Source organism: Clarias gariepinus, chromosome 2, assembly GCF_024256425.1.
Source record: "Clarias gariepinus isolate MV-2021 ecotype Netherlands chromosome 2, CGAR_prim_01v2, whole genome shotgun sequence".
Lineage (NCBI taxonomy): Eukaryota > Metazoa > Chordata > Actinopteri > Siluriformes > Clariidae > Clarias > Clarias gariepinus.
The window spans coordinates 3,618,090-3,634,458 of NC_071101.1; the positions used below are offsets into that span (position 1 = coordinate 3,618,090).

General features: G+C 40.4%; 1 protein-coding gene across 1 annotated transcript; it reads right to left on the reverse strand.

Annotated features, from left to right (window-relative positions):
* Positions 1-7,904: 7,904 nt before the first annotated feature.
* On the reverse strand, positions 7,905-10,905 carry LOC128507582 (CD276 antigen homolog). The gene is made up of 4 exons (XM_053478609.1): positions 10,857-10,905; positions 10,407-10,757; positions 9,621-9,668; positions 7,905-8,911 (listed from the first exon to the last, which is right to left on the reverse strand). The coding sequence occupies exons 1-4, from the start codon at positions 10,903-10,905 to the stop codon at positions 8,829-8,831; spliced, it is 531 nt and encodes a 176-aa protein (XP_053334584.1). The 3' UTR covers positions 7,905-8,828.
* Positions 10,906-16,369: the final 5,464 nt, after the last annotated feature.

Sequence of the window (16,369 nt, forward strand, 5' to 3'; positions counted from 1 at the left end):
AAATAATAAATGTACATAAATCAGTGTAATATATGTACATAAATCTGTTTAATGCTCACAGTGACGTCCTTTTGTAGTTCAGTTTTGTAAAAATCTAAATACAGATTTATTTAATAGCCGTTATTTACATAAAAGTGTTATTTACATTTTATACTGTGTTACTGTACGTTGGCATACAAATGCCCCGCCTTAAGGAAGTTTCACCATAAGAACTAAAATTTTGTAAGAAATGTATTTATTTTTGTATTTTACATTGTTTACATGTCTTTTCTAAATATTTTGAATATTTTTACATGGAAAATATGATTATAATGTTGGAAATTGGTAATATTGGTACTTGCTTACAGTGGCTGGAACAGATTATCTGTATGTACATTATTTCCTCTGGGAAAATGCATTTCACTATACGAACTTTCACCTTAAGAACTCGGATTAAATTCATATGCTGTAGGTTCCACTGTATTTTGTTATTTATTCTTATATTATTTTTTTATTATGAAGAAAGAACACAATGTCAATCAAAAGTGAAACTGAACTTTACAAGGAGTGGAGTGAGTTTCCACAGTTCTTGCTAGTTTCCAACAAAAAGCAGCAGTATAGTCAAAGAATGAACAGATAAATGTTTGATATTATTGGCACCTACACAGTTTATTCCATTGTCCAGCCTCAAAACAATGTAAGTTTAAAGTTACAGTATATGCTGTTTTCTGGTTACATGTATCTGTACATAGAAAAAGGTTTATACAGTAAACAGTGTGTGTGATCAAAAACACCAAACATGAACAAGCCAAATGTGTTAAACATCATGGGGGCTGAGCCCCCCCTTTAACTGAAAATCCCAGAAACGCCCCTGAGTAAGAGAGTATCGAGGTGAGCTGCCGAGGAGCTGGACTGCGGCTTTATTGAAGGGGTGAAAGTTGCTGTGTGACCGAGCTGAACACCAACGTGATACGAAAGGGGCGTCGGCTGAAAGTGTTTGAGTGAGTGTTTGTCTCTTTCTGAAGAGTGAGTTTGCGCTTTATTACAGTTGACACTAAATAATGGCGCTTTTCCACTGCATAGTACGGCACGGCACGGTTCAGTTCAGCTCACTTTTGGGGGGTTTTCCACTGGGAACAGTACCTGGTACCTGGTCCTTTTTTTAGTACCACCTCAGCCGAGGTTCCAAGCGCGCCGAACCGTTACCAAAACGTGACGTGTAAACTCTGCTGGTCACTGATTGGGCGGAAAAAATCGTCATTACTGCGTCACTGAACTTGCGACACGAGACACAACAGAACCACTAGTATTATTAGCAGAGCCAGCGAAGGATCGGACGCACCTTTTTGTACTGTATTAACTAAAAAAATGGCTGTTTCATGGTCTATTGAGGAAGTACAGACGTTCCTCTCGTTGGTAGCCGATCCAGCGAGAGCTTGATGGGGCGACGCGAAATGAAAAAGTTTTTCAGGAGGTCGCTAAGCTCTTGGCCGCACACGGCTACCATCGGACTTACAAACAGTGTAGGGACAAGTTAAAAAAAAAAGAAGAGCGACTACAGAAGTATAAAAGACCACAACAGCCGGAGTAGTTTAAACAGGCGGTCGTGGAAGTGGTTCGGCCAAATGGACGCAATCTACGGAGGCAGACCAACGAGCAATGGAAGGGACGGTGCCCTGAACTCGGAGAACACGATCGAGGATGGTACGTTGTGTTTTTTTTTTTATAACGCTTGAAATCCTAACTTTACTGATTTTATTGACCGTCGATTCTTATTTTATATCGCAATTTGACTGTAAAATCAAGGCCTAATAAAGCACGAAGTCCTAGTAGCTAACATGTATCAGTGGTAGTGATATTGTTCATGATGTTCATGGTTTTTTTTGTTGTTGTTGTGTTGCAGTAATTTGTGCATTCCCAACTAATTAGACAAACTTTGCGTTTCAGACTCATTGTCCACGATCGATTCACTTGTACTTTCTACATGCAAGGACGACGACTCCTCTTCCCAAGCGGTGCTAGCAGCGTCTCCACCACGCCCGCCAACACCATCACCCTCCAGCTGCACGGCGACACCGCAGCGTGTGTTAACGGGTACAATACTCATTTGATACTTCATATATCATAATATGTACAAATAGGATATCACAATATAGGATATATATCCTTATAAACCGTGTCTCATGAACTACTGTTGCTTACCATAAATAGTGTAATACCATAAATATTATACAATACCATAGATACTGTAAATGTAATTGAGTAAAATCACATTAATTTCAAAAATAATTTCTCTCATTCTCACTCCAATTTTCTACGCTCTGTTCCAGGCAAGAGGAAACGGAGCCTGCACCATCAGGAACATCTTGCTGCATTAAGAGAGATGCAGGTGGCAGACATTGAGCAGCAGGAGCTGAACCGTGCCCAGAGGGAGCGCCACTTGCAGATGGCACTGGAAGAGGCCAAACAAGCGAGGGAGCAGGAAGCGGCCTTGAGGGCAGAGGAACACTCTCAGGCGGCTGCTTTCAATCAAGCATTCCTCAATGTTATGGGGATGCTTGTCCAGGCAATGAGTGGCCGACGGGAATAGAACTCTCTTGCTGACTAATGCCATAGGTGTTTTTGTGTTTTTTTTGTTTTTTTTTTGATAATGTTTGCACTACATGTCTGCACACTGTTAACAGTTTCTTCTGTTAACGTAAAAATTTATTTTGTTCTACTTGTCTGTTGTATGTCCGTTGTGCACTACGTGCATGTGCACACTGTTTAAAGTTTACAGTTTATAGTTTCACTACTTATATTTTTATTTTTTGCACCTTGTAAATTTTTAGTGTTTTCTGGTCATATTTTTACCTGTAAAATTGTGTTGTGCTTTAATAAAAACAATCTGATCAAATACGTGTAGCCCAAGACTATATTAAAGATTTATTATTGTATGAGCAGGTAAGGTACCTCCTGATAAAGACAAATGGTTAATGCCGACACAATACAAACCAAAAAAAAAAGGAATACACTGTAAAGTTTGAACTGGTGTTTAAAATTTATTGATAATACACTTTACAGAACATGCTACGTGAATAGTTAGCTACTCAAGTAACGCATCAGACCTGCACGGACATCCCTGCCCTCCTCCTCTACAGCCTGTGGCACTGCCACCACAGTCTCTGCTGCTGGGGTTTGATCTCACCATGACTCTCACAAAGGTTATGTAGAGCACAACATGTCAGCACCATGGACTACACAAGGTTGACAGCACAGTCATTTTTCATAATGCATCGCCATCTTCCTTTTAATCGACCGAAGGCATTAACCACAACGCGTGCTGGTTAACGAATTAGCTCTGGGACCAACATGGTTTCTGCTGCTGCACAGAACTCCTGAACACACCGACACACAGTTGTTATGCTTACAGCTTTCTTTAAAGGTACACACACACGGAGGTTTGTGTCCCGTCTCTCCATCGCTGGACGCAGTTTGTTGCATAAGTGGATGAATGTTTCTTCAGACATTCTAAAGATCTCCAGCCACTGAGTGTTTGTAAAACCGGGAACAATCACATCCCACCACTCTGAAGCACGATCTGTAATATACAGAGTCTGCATTTTAATGTTACACTGGCAGTTAAGTTTATTATATGCTTAGCAACAGTGATAAAAGTTAGCTAGTGATGTGCTTTTTTTAGATGCTTACACTTGTGTACAGTTGTCGGTGTCTTCGTGTTGTTGTAAAAGTTCCCAAACTCTCTTGTCTTTTTTATCTGTGTTTTCTTTGGCTGCCATCAGCCTCTTTTAAAACAAACTCCTTCGTCTTGCTGTTAAAAACATCCACATGCCGAGAATGAAGAACACCATTCCGTCCATATGCTCCATTGTTGTGTGTTTGTTGTGGCGCGTTTAGATGATGTCACGGCAGTAAAGGCGGCGCAACTATGACAACACGTGAATAATCACGGCCACTCTAAAGCGGTACTAAACTGCAGTGGAAACGCAAACTGAGTCGAACTGAGCCATGCGGTGTCGTGCCGAGCCGTGCCGAGTCGTACCACGCAGTGGAAAAGCGCCATAAGAGAAGTGGACTCCAGAACGGCTGATTGTTTTTGCAGCTGTTGCTTCGAGAAAGTTCTCCACGTGCTGTTTTGACTCGTTGCTGCCGCCGTGTGGATGCGAACGGTATTGTAGATTCTTTCCCGACGGATCTGTTTTTTTGGGGGTCTTACGCCCTTGCTGAGGGACTTATTTTTCTCCTTTTGCTCCATTGATTTTATGGTGGACCTTTTGGACATGTAACAGAGTTTTTTTTGTCTCAAGACTAAATATTTTTTGTTGTTTTTGTCGTCTCCAAAGGGAGGACTCTGGGACAGACTGTCTGAACTGGGACTTGAGGACTTGCTTTGGACTGCAACTGTCCTTGTCCTTGTGTGGAATTATTCGCTTGGACAGCGATTTCTCTTTTTGCTGGATTTTTTGTGGGGACTGTTCTTTCTTGTTCTTAGACGTTTTCTATTAGTTACCCTGCCATATATGGACATTTCAGCACCAGCCCAGTTCCGTTGGTTATTATATTGTAGCGTTTTTACGCCAGGAAGAATGCTGGAGAGACGAGTGAGCTTATTTGCTACCCGATGCAATGGCTGGGAGTACTTTATTAAGCACACAGCATGTAAGGCATGAGCAGCACCTTCACTCAGGAGCCTACATCCAATTCAGCACTAGCTTGAACTGGAGCACATTTCACACGTCACACACCTCAACACACACACAACAGGGCCGAAGTCACAAACCCAAACACCTTTCCCCATCATGGTGAACACACCGACATTCCCGCAAAGCATGCTGGTCGTCAGCCGCCGCCCCGCCCACGCCACAATATGTTGGTTATTATATAAAAATCTGCAAATGTAGCGGTAAAATTTCGCTACAGTGTAGGGGTAAGACTATGCCCTGTGATATATCTTGGACGACTAGGTGAATGACAAGATCTAGGTCTCCGACCCCTAGTACATTTAATTCCTGTACTTATGTTACTTAAGTATGTTTTTATCTGCCTTGCTGCGTGTGCTTTACCTTTTGTAAACACGACTGATGAGGATTGAACCTCTGGACCCAACATACACGGTAGCCCACAGAGTAAGAAGTCAAACCTTCCTACCTCTATCAGCCCACAAGACAGGAGGAATGCCCCTACTCCAAGATAACAGACTTTACAATTTATTATATGAAATGGAACAGAAATTTTAAAAGTGTAAAAGAAAATTCAAAAATGTCACTGAGCAATAAAATGGAATTGTTCAGCTCAAACATTAAACTGTAATTGAATAAATAAAATAAATGTCACTTGAATACACTGGCAGTTCCAGTCTCTATGTAATTCCCACAACAGTTCAAAACAAGGAACCAATATACACATTCATATAAAGTTAACCCAACAGTTAACAGTTTCACTTTGCAGATTTTTATATAATAATCAACATACCTGGGCAAGAGTCATGACTCAAGATAGCATTTTACCTGACCGTGGAACTGGGCTGGTACTGAAATGTCCACATATGGCAGGGTAACTAATAGGAAACGTCCCTCAAAGACAAGAAAGAACAGTCCCAACAAAAAAATCCAGCAAAAAGAGAAATCGCTGTCCAAGCAAATAATTCCACACACGGACAAGGACAGTTGCAGTCCAAAGCAAGCTTAAGTCCCAGTTCAGAAAGTCTGTCCCAGAGTCCCCCCTTTGGAGACGACAAAAATAAGAAAAATATTTAGTCCTGCAACAAGAAACTCTGTTATGTCCAAAAGGTCCATCCCAAAATAGCAGGAGCAAAAGGAGAAAAATAAGTCCCTCAGCAAGAGCATAAAACCCAAAAAAACAGAACAGTCGGCAAAGAACCCACAATGCCGTTCGTATCCACACGGCGGCAGCAACGCGCCAGAATAGCACGCGGAGAACTCACTCGAAGCAACAGCCGAAAAAAACAATCAGCCGCTCTGGAGTCCACTTCTCCCTTTTTTTTTTAGTAGCGCGGAGATACTGACTGAGTAGTTTCACTAGTGTCACTGTAATAGAGCGCAAACTCACTCTTCAGAAAAAGACAAACACTCACGTAGCACACTTTCAGCAACCGCGGTGAGCGACGCCCCTTTCGTATCACGTTGGTGTTCAGCTCGGTCACACAGCAATTTTCACTCCTTCCATCGAGCCGCAGCAGCTCAAGCTCGGTCCAGCTCCTCGGCAGCTCACCTCGAAAGTCTCTAGCTGCAATTCCCGTACAAAAATGAGTCATGAAAATCACTGTCTTACGTCTCTCGCCACTATGGTGCTCTTTGTTGCTCCCGTTTTTCGCGCCGCTCAAAAAACACCAAAAAAACTGTCGCTCCGCCTCGGCTCTCTTCCGCACTCCTCACGTTGCTTCCGGACTCAGCTTTTTTTCTTTCTTTTTTTTTTTTTTAACCCTTCAACATAAAAGTACTTGAATACCTCCACACAAAGTGAGATGTAAACATTGGCTTCGAACTGTTGGGTTAACCTTATATCATTTGAGTTTTTGAGAGAATTGGTTCCTTGCTTTGAACTGTTGTGGGAATTACAAAGAGACTGGAACTGTCAGGTTATTTAAGTGAAATTTGTTTTATTCATTAATTACAGTTCAATGTTTGAAACTGAACATTTTCATTTTTATGCTCAGTGACATTTTAGAGTTTTCTTTTGCACCTTTAAAATTACTGTTTCATTTCATATAATAAATTGTAAAGTCTGTTATCTTGGAGTAGGGGCATTCCTCCTGTCTTGTGGGCTGATAGAGGTAGGAAGGTTTGACTTCTTACTCTGTGGGCTACCGTGTATGTTGGGTCCAGAGGTTCAATCCTCATCAGTCGTGTTCACAAAAGGTAAAGCACACGCAGCAAGGCGGATAAAAACATACTTAAGTAACATAAGTACAGGAATTAAATGTACTAGGGGTTGGAGACCTAGATCTTGTCATTCACCTAGTCGTCCAAGATATATCACAGTACATAGTCTTACCCCTACACTGTAGTGAAATTTTACTGCTACATTCATATTATCTCTTTTATACTGTATATAATCCACTGTATAATGTCTGTCCTAATGTGACTCCAGAATGAAGACTGAACTGAGGACTGTGTGTGAAGGACAAATCAAAACAAGAATCACAACTTCATTATAATTAAACACACACACACTCCAGTCAGTGTGTGTAATAAGTTGAGTTTGTCCCAGGCTCTACAGAGGACTGTTTAAGATGAGGAGAAGTAAAAGCACTGACAGATTAACAGACAGAACTCACACTACACGTGCAGGAGGTGTGTGAGTCACATGTCAATAAGGAGGTGTGATCTATAGGGATGGAGCGCCATCTAGTGGTGGGAGAGAGTAAAATCTTAAAACAGACAAATAATTTACATTGGAAAAGCAGAATGTTTCTCAGACTAATTACTGAGTATGAAGGAATATTTACTGTCTGATACTGAGCTGATAAAGTTCAGAAATTATTATTATTATTATTATTATTATTATTTCTCTTATATCTTTTTACAGAAATGTTCTTCTTACTGATATTTAATCTGGTCTAATTGTTTTTATGAGAGACCACGCCCCCTAATCTCCTTCTGATCTGATTAGTCCAGTGTTAATGCTAATGTTCACTTATCATTAGGGAGACATTTACAAGTTAAACACTGATTTTTACAATTTATATAATTATGCAAAGCTGATTTATTACAAATAGAATTAAACAGCTATTTCTGATGATTTTAAAATGACTTAAAATTTAAATAAAATAGATTAAACTTTATTGTCATTGTGAAAAGTACATGAGAAGTGCATAAGTGTCCAATTTACAATAAATAATAATGAGGTAAATGAGGGTGTGGGTTCATATGTACAGGGGTGAGAGTGATTAATGTACAAGTGCAGTAAGTAATAAGTATATGGTGTATATAGTAATATACAGTATAACATGTCAGGAAGATAACATGCTCAAATAAACATGATACAGACATCCATATATGTACATGTGTATGATACAATATATACAGAATAAATATGAGTGGAATATACAGTGCAATAATAAACATAAGTTACTGATTGTATAAAGATTCAGAGTGGATGAAGCAGTGTAATACAGACAGACAGTGAGAGTGCAGTGGTGTATTAGTTAACACCAGATGAGGCCCTCAGAGATAAATCTGGGTACACACTCAACAACAGCTCTGTTAATGTGAATGTGATTGACAGCTCGTCTGAAATCCACAATGACCTCCTTCATCGTCTTGGTGTTGAGCTCCAGGTTATTGTCCTCACACCATGTTACTAGGTGCTGGATCTCCTCCCTGTAAGCGTCTTATCGTTACCTCTGATCAGGTCCACCACCGTGGTGTCATCTGTGAACTGGATAATGCTGTTTGAGGTAGAGGCAGGTACGCAGTCATAGGTGAAAAGGGAGTATAAGAGAGGGGACAACACACACCCCTGAGGAACTCCAGTGCTGAGGGTGAGACTGGAGGAGGTGAGGTTGTTTAATCAAACAGACAATCAAAAGTCCTTGAGATCGTCTCGTATAATGTGATCAGTAATGATAATAAAGAGCTGCTGTAACTGTGCAGTGTAAGACCAGCTTAACTCAGAGTAAAGTGCAGATGTTTGGATCATTTGATACACTACGCTGTGAGAAGAACAAACTGGTTCCTCCAGAACAAAATCCTGTTCAAGTTCAGTTCTGGAAGAAAGTCCAGTCTCACTAATGCTGAGTTCTGACAGGAAAGTGTGTAAAAGCTGCAGTGTGTAGTTTACTGTGTGTGATTGAAACACACAGTCCTGTACACAGCTGTAGGTCACACTCATGTTTCTCCACAGAAGAGCTGGACGAGTAAACATGAGACGAGGGACAGGACCAGGACCAGTGGGTGAGGACTCTTCATTACTGCAGAGAGACAGAAATGAGTTTTAGTTATTATATGTAACAATGTACACACGCATTCAGTAAAATTCTGGAGACAGAGATTCAATTTAATGCAAATCACAAAATAAAAAAAATAAAAAATAAGAAAAAAGGGAAATGCATGAGGAAATATACTGTATATGAATTAAAATGATCAGATTGTGCAGAAAATTCTATGGCAGGAGCGTTAAAGATGTTCTGGGACATCTCTTTTTGATGGTTTATTTATTTATGGATTGATTGATTGATTGATTGATTGACTGATATGATATTGATTGGTATACCTATATTCCGAATTCATTTACATGAGCATCACAGCAATATTCGGTGCGACCCAGACAGCACGGCTAAGCTAACAGCAGAATAAGAAAAGACAGACCCGCCCCCTACACCAGTAACAGCTCAGTCCTGTTTAACTCAGTTCTATTCTAATGTACAGACTAATGATGAGCTCCTTCACCTGCATCAGCACCTCTTTACACTGTGTACTGAGAGTCTCATCAACATCTACCAAATACACACAGGCCTTTAAAATGCTTATCAGTCAACTGTCCAGTTACTTTTGAGCCTGTGTAAATCAAAGCCCTTAAAAATGTGTTATTCAAACTCCTTTCTAAAAAGAGACTGAATAGATGATTAATTAATAAAATCAGGTTGTTTTCCAGAGAAGGTTCAGTAGATACTGACTCACCTGTTGGAGCTGATGAGAGACCTCTGGGTGTGTCTTCACCACGGGAAACTAAAAGTAAAAAACACAAAAAGACACTGCATCATCGTTAACAATCATAAATCCTCTGTAAGTGCACTTCTCCATGAAGATAAAATACAAGGAGCGTTCAAGTCAAACCGGGAATGAAGGCGTAAAAGTGATTGACATTTACAGAAAACTTCAATCACAGTACGGTGATGAGACTCTTGGCTGTAGTAAATCATTTTAACAGGATGCCGTACGTCTGTAATTGACGATTCCGGGCTGAGGTGGCTCAGAGTGTGTAAACTGTACACACACTCATACACCAACACCACTTGCACATTACAGGAACTGGGCTGGGAGTTATTGCCACGCCCCCTGTACAGTCCTGACCTCACTACAAGTCAGTTGCTGGGAGGCCGGCGTGCCGTGAAGCAGTCCGATAATGGCTCCAGCGTAGTGAGAAAACTTTCTACCTTGATGGTGTCCAAGCTCTAGTGAAACACTGGGATAAGTGCATTAGTGTATCAGGGGATTATATAGAGAAATAAAGGGAGTTTTTACTCTCAGGACTGTGTTCTGTTATTCTGCACTGTTACCAAAAGTCCCGCTTTGACTTAAACACCAATCTTATTTTCCTTAATTAACAGATAATAGCATAAAAAACTAGTGCACTTCTGTAATGCAAATGCTTCCAAGAACAAAAACACACAATGTTCTGTCTCCATCTAACACTCACATGTAGTGCAGAAACAGTGTGTGTTCTACTGAGACCAACTCACTCACCATGGACTGAGAGTTTAACACGGCTGATCAAGACCACTTTGAAGTTCACAGATCTCTTGGTGCGTCTCACTGTCTGGTAGCTGGTGTAGACTCCTGTATCAGTAAATGTCAGATTGTGTAACACCAGTGAACAGTTCCCCTTACGCAGCTCCTCCACAGGAACGTCCACACGACCCTCATATCCCTCACCCTGATACGACCTCTCACCCAGTCGCTCAAACACAATCTCAGATTCAGTGTTCCATCCAATATACAGTCTGTCAGTGTCTCCACTCGTCAGTTGACACGGCAGGACAGCTGTAGAACCCACTGGGCCAGATACACTGATCTCAGGTTCTGCAGAGAGGAGGTCTGAGACGGGAAATTATAATATAGATTAATCTGGACAGAGCAGTTATTTTAATAACATTATGTTTCATCTGTTTTATAAAAGATAAAAATGTGACTTACACACACAGACGCTGATCCTCACAATGCAGATGTAGGAAAAGTTGGTCATGGTGCGTCAGTGTGTGTAGATTAACTACAACAGAGACAGGGGTCAATATATAAAGAAACAATTAAACTAATAAATACATTTATACAGTTAAATGTTAAACAGCATGGCCTCAAGTCAATATATCCAAAGACATCACTTTCAGTAAAATAATTTATGAATAATATCAGGGTAAATAACTCCACACTAATCTGACATGTGAGCCTCAATTTGGATTTACATTAAACAGGTGAATCCTAAAGTGACGTCATCAAGGTCTGCATTAATCCCAGTCTTCAACAGATTCAGTACACACTTCCAGTTCTCCCAGGTCTGGTATCTGCTCCTTTTCAGGTTCTGATCTAAGTGTGGGTTCTAACAGGTTCGTCTTGACCCCCCAAAAAACTACACTTAATAGAATTTTACTAATCGAGGTTGCATGCGCTATATACATGTGTATAGAGAACTTCCCTAACACATACAGGATAAAATCACAACACATCTTTGATTAAAATAAACTAATAGATGGTTTATGTCTGAGCGGAATAACACAGGTGTATTAATGAGTTCTTATGCAGGACTAAGTCAGGTTCAGTAGTTTAGTTATCAGGACAGATAAACTGCCTCCACCCTGCACTTACCTCACACCAGCCCCCTCTTTATGTTTAATGCCTCTGTAACAGACACATCTCTCAGTTCTACTGTAAACTCTTCAGAACAGATCTGATGATCCTCTGCTTACACAGGTCTCCAGAAATACAATATAAACTCTAATCTAAACACAATCCCCACAGCTCATCCATTCAGATTTCACTTTACACACTTCAGAGGGATGTGATATGGTGTTTAATAAAAGGTTAAATAAATACCCAGGTTACTAAATAAACAGCTTATATTTAAACACCATGAGTTAAAGTATGCAAGTAGAATGCGTTGCTCTATTAATCGTTTTTTTTTTTTCTTCCAGAGGAACGACATGTAAACGCTGATTATTAAGAGACATATAAACTACAGGACCGGACTATATAACTACAATAACTTTATTAAATATAATATAATTTATCAATTACTTCATAGATATAATAACAAACATTTACCCCTGAGTGATGAAAGATTTCCAAATCCGATAACCAGTTAAATGTGATAAGTGTAAATACTCCTGATCTGTAATGGTGACACGGGCGAGTCTTTAAATCGAGCTGAAACTTTCTCCTTCAGATGAAGCGCGCACGGCTCGCGGCACCTCGCGCGCTGCGTCCACCTTTTATTTGGTGCATTGGCTCCGTTTTGGTGACAGGACCCGCCCCCTCCTGCTTGTAAGCGCAAATCAAAAGAGAAGGAAAGCGAGGTCCCGCCTCTACACGCGCCTGTGGGCAAGCTTCTCCTCCTCCTCATTCCTCTCTCTCTTTCTCCTTCTCTCCCCCTCCCTGCTGCTCTTCTTACAAACCTCTCTTCCTTTTTACTCCCTCTCTCTTTGTCTCTCTCTCTCTCCCTTCCTTTCCCCAGCTGCTCTTTTTGCAACCCTTCCTCCCTCCTTACTCTCGCTTTCTCTCTCTGCGCATGCGCGGTGTGGCAAGGAAGCGAGTGTGGCGTGTTTTGCCAGTTTTCTTTTTGTGCATTTTTTCTTTCGCCAATTATTACATCTTTTGCCTTTATATATACTTTGTTGTGTGAGTGCCTGTGTGTGTGTGTGTGTTGCTGGAGCATGGCGGCTCAGGACACACAGCGGTATGAGAGTTTACCTCACCGACACGGTGTGCGCGTGGTGTGTTAGCGGTTGGTGATGTGGTGGGACATGAGAACATCGTCTCTGCTTCACGAATGAACAGTGCTGTTGTTGTGTTTGTTAATAGTGTTGAAAAGGCGATCAAAATTGTCCAAAACGGAGTCAGTGTAAATAATAAGCACATACTGGTTTCTCCCCAGCTGAGAAAGTAGTCCTGTCTAATATATTAATGTTGGTTCAAACCCAAATCAGGTGTAGTCCGGTGTTTGAGTGTATGCTGAAGGGACATGGCTACATGGCTAACTATTGGGGCGGGAGATGAACTGAAATAAATCGATGGAATCTGGGAGTTAATATGTGATAGCACCAGGGGTACACACACACACACACACACACACACTTTAACACACAGCAGTCAGACCTATTGAAATAAAAACCTCTTAAAGCCAGGGTCCTACCTCTATCTGCTTTAATAAAGTCCACTGCAGTCTGTGTCCGAAATCAGTGGCGGACTGGGACAATAATTCAGGCCGGGAATTTGACTCCACTCCCAGGCCACCTCTGCTGCTGCAGTCACCACCACCCTATTCATGTAATCTACTGGACTGATAAACTTGTAGGCTAACCCTATTATTGTAACAGGTAGACTACCAGATGCAATATAAATGAATAAAAAAAATAGCCCATAACAACTCACTAGGAATACACCATTTATACTACCAAACCAATGACAAATAGAAAATTGGCTTTTTAAAAGAGATAATAAGAGACACATTCACATGTTGAAATATTTACATTTTATGTATTTTCAGTGCTCAACTCTAGTATATCAAATGCATCAGAAACACAAACACAAATAAACTTAACAAAACCTATAACAGCGTAAGTAACAGATAACAATGTTTACTCAATTATGGCATTATGTGGAACAGACCAGTAAGAGTAAACAGTAAGTAATTAGCACTACTAGTACACCAGTAGGCATTTGAATTGGGTGATACTTAAAAAAAAAAAATCTTAATCCTTGGACTGTGGACAAAATAATCAAAAGAGATATAAAGGCTTTCACTGTCTCCTTAATCTTTCCCTGAATCCTTCTCTCTCTCACTCTGCACATGTAGTTGCTCTGCAATATGAAATAAGCGTGTTCAATAATCTGTATTTATAATTGTGCAGCCATCAGTTGTATGTCCCCAAAATCACAGTCCTACTACTGATCTTATAAACCATAAAAAAGCACATGTTTAAAAAGTATAGCCTGGTGCCTGCATGTTTAGTTTTGCTTATCTTTAACTTTACCTGAAGGTCCCTGCTCTGACTCAAACGCTGAACTGTCCACCACCTCTAGCTCAACAGCAGGAGCATTTACAGCACTAGTGCTACTGCTGCTTCCTTCGTCACCTTTTCAGACGAAACGAGACTTGACACAGCACAGCAGCACTTACATATTGTTGCTCGTTTGTTGGTTTAGTTTTATCGATTGTGATGATCTAAGTGATTTGGATGAAAGTGTTCGTCTGCCAAATTATTATAAATATAATGTAGATGTAATCTTGACCGACCTGTTCCCTTACTGGCGAACATGGCTGGGATTTTGCAGCAGCTTGCTGCGTCTGCGGCCAGGGCTTTTTTCCTTTTTTATATACGCTGACTCTCTGCTCCTCTTTTGCGTTTACGCTCCATTTTTTGAACGATTTAGTCAGATATACCCTGTCTCTGGATACAGCCAGATATTAGGCAGTGCGTCGCTGACGTTGGGTCATGTGATGTGGGAGTGTAATTTTCCCTCCTGATCTTCTAATCTTCCCCTCCCTTTCCATTGCCTGATTCGTAGATTGAGAGATCCGTCAATTAATTCGTAGTTATACACCAGTCTATCACATGCCAGGCTGATCGTCTGCACAGCGGCAGCCGGCAGGCCAGAACGACCGTCAGGCCACCGGGAAATGTCCCGGTGCTCCCGATGGCCAGTCCGCCCCTGTCCGAAATCCACTTTTCCTTCTAAACATTCCTCCACCCTTCCCATATATTGTCTCTCCCAAATACTATTCTCCCACACTCTACATTCCCACAGGAAACCAGGGACTGTCCATTTTATTGCTGAACTACATTATACATGATCTACAGCGAGTGTTCCTGTCATTAAGATGATAAAGTTATGAAAATGTATTGTATGAACAATAAAGTCACTTAACCTTAACTTTCTCATTTACTGTGCACTTGTAGAATAAATGAAGAATAAATTAACAATAAGACTTTATTTCTGATTTATAAATGTAAACCAAACTGATAAATCGTATTAAAAGCTCAGTAAAACAGTAATGATATTTAATACATGTTGTAGACTGAATATAAAGGATCCATAAGTATGTTTGGGCAAAGAGGATAAACTAAATTCCTCAGCCTTTTTATTTATTTTATTATAAAGCAGCACAAATTCTATTTCATATATGAATAAATTGATGTAGTTTATATATTACAGTTTGGAGATATCAGTTTGGTTTATTAATTATTATAGTAATATATCACTGTGTAAATGAACATACAGAGCAGGATTGTAGATCAGAAGTCAAATATGAAAGTCAGGTTATAAGCTCCTAAGGTCTTTTATCTTTGGATGTCACATGAGAGTCTGTTACACACCTCTGTTCTCTGTAGAGCAGCTTTTATTAGTTTATTTATCATTTCATTTTATTTTAATATATTTTTACCAATCAGAAGTTCATCACTGCTCCTAGTGTTTATACAGTGTGTTCTTCACAAGTGTCTGGATCTTAAGTGTATAAAAGTTATCTCCTCTTATTCACTCTCTGATATTGCTGATTAACACTTTATTATCTGCAGTGCAGAGTGTGCTTCAGCGCTTTATTATTAATACTTTAAGTTCAGTAAGTAACTGGCTGTGACCTTCTGACAGACTTTCACATTCCTAATAAACACTGCTATAACCTCTGATTTAATACAGAAACCCCTGTACAGTAATTATCATCATCTGTGGAGACTCTCAGTCCTCCAGGTCTCACTTATCACAGCTCTGTGGCAGCCGCACACACATTCAGTTCATCAATTAAATTTTAATAAATTCTAACTAACTGGCTTGGAGTGTTGAGTATAAACTGTAAACTTAAGTCCATTAACTGAACAGTTCTGATTGGACAGCAGTGACGTGTCTCTAGAGTTCTGATTGTTCAGCATCACACAGCTGCAGTGTGTAGTTTACTGTGTGTGATTGAAACACACAGTCCTGTACACAGCTGTAGGTCACACTCATGTTTCTCCACAGAAGAGCTGGACGATTAAACATGAGACGAGGGACAGGACCAGGACCAGTGGGTGAGGACTCTTCATTACTGCAGAGAGACAGAAATGAGTTTTAGTTACAGTTGTGGTTGGAGGTTCACACACACTCATGAACATCAGGACAATTGTGGTCTTTCAGTGATTTCTTTGAACTGATCTTTTTCTGGGCCTGAATGACTGAACAACACACATCTTTAATAGAAGTAAACTCCAAGAGTCTGGAGCATGCATTTTAATGATGAGCTCCTTCACCTGCATCAGCACCTCTTTACACTGTGTACTGAGAGTCTCATCAACATCTACCAAATACACATTTAACACTCTCAATCAACTCCACACCTTTTATCTTCTTAATCTGTCATGAGATAACTGAGGAACAGCCACAACTGGCCTTTACACTGCGCATCACTCAGGTGTCCCATTACTTTTGAGCCTGTGAAAATGACGGAGTGGGTGGTAAAA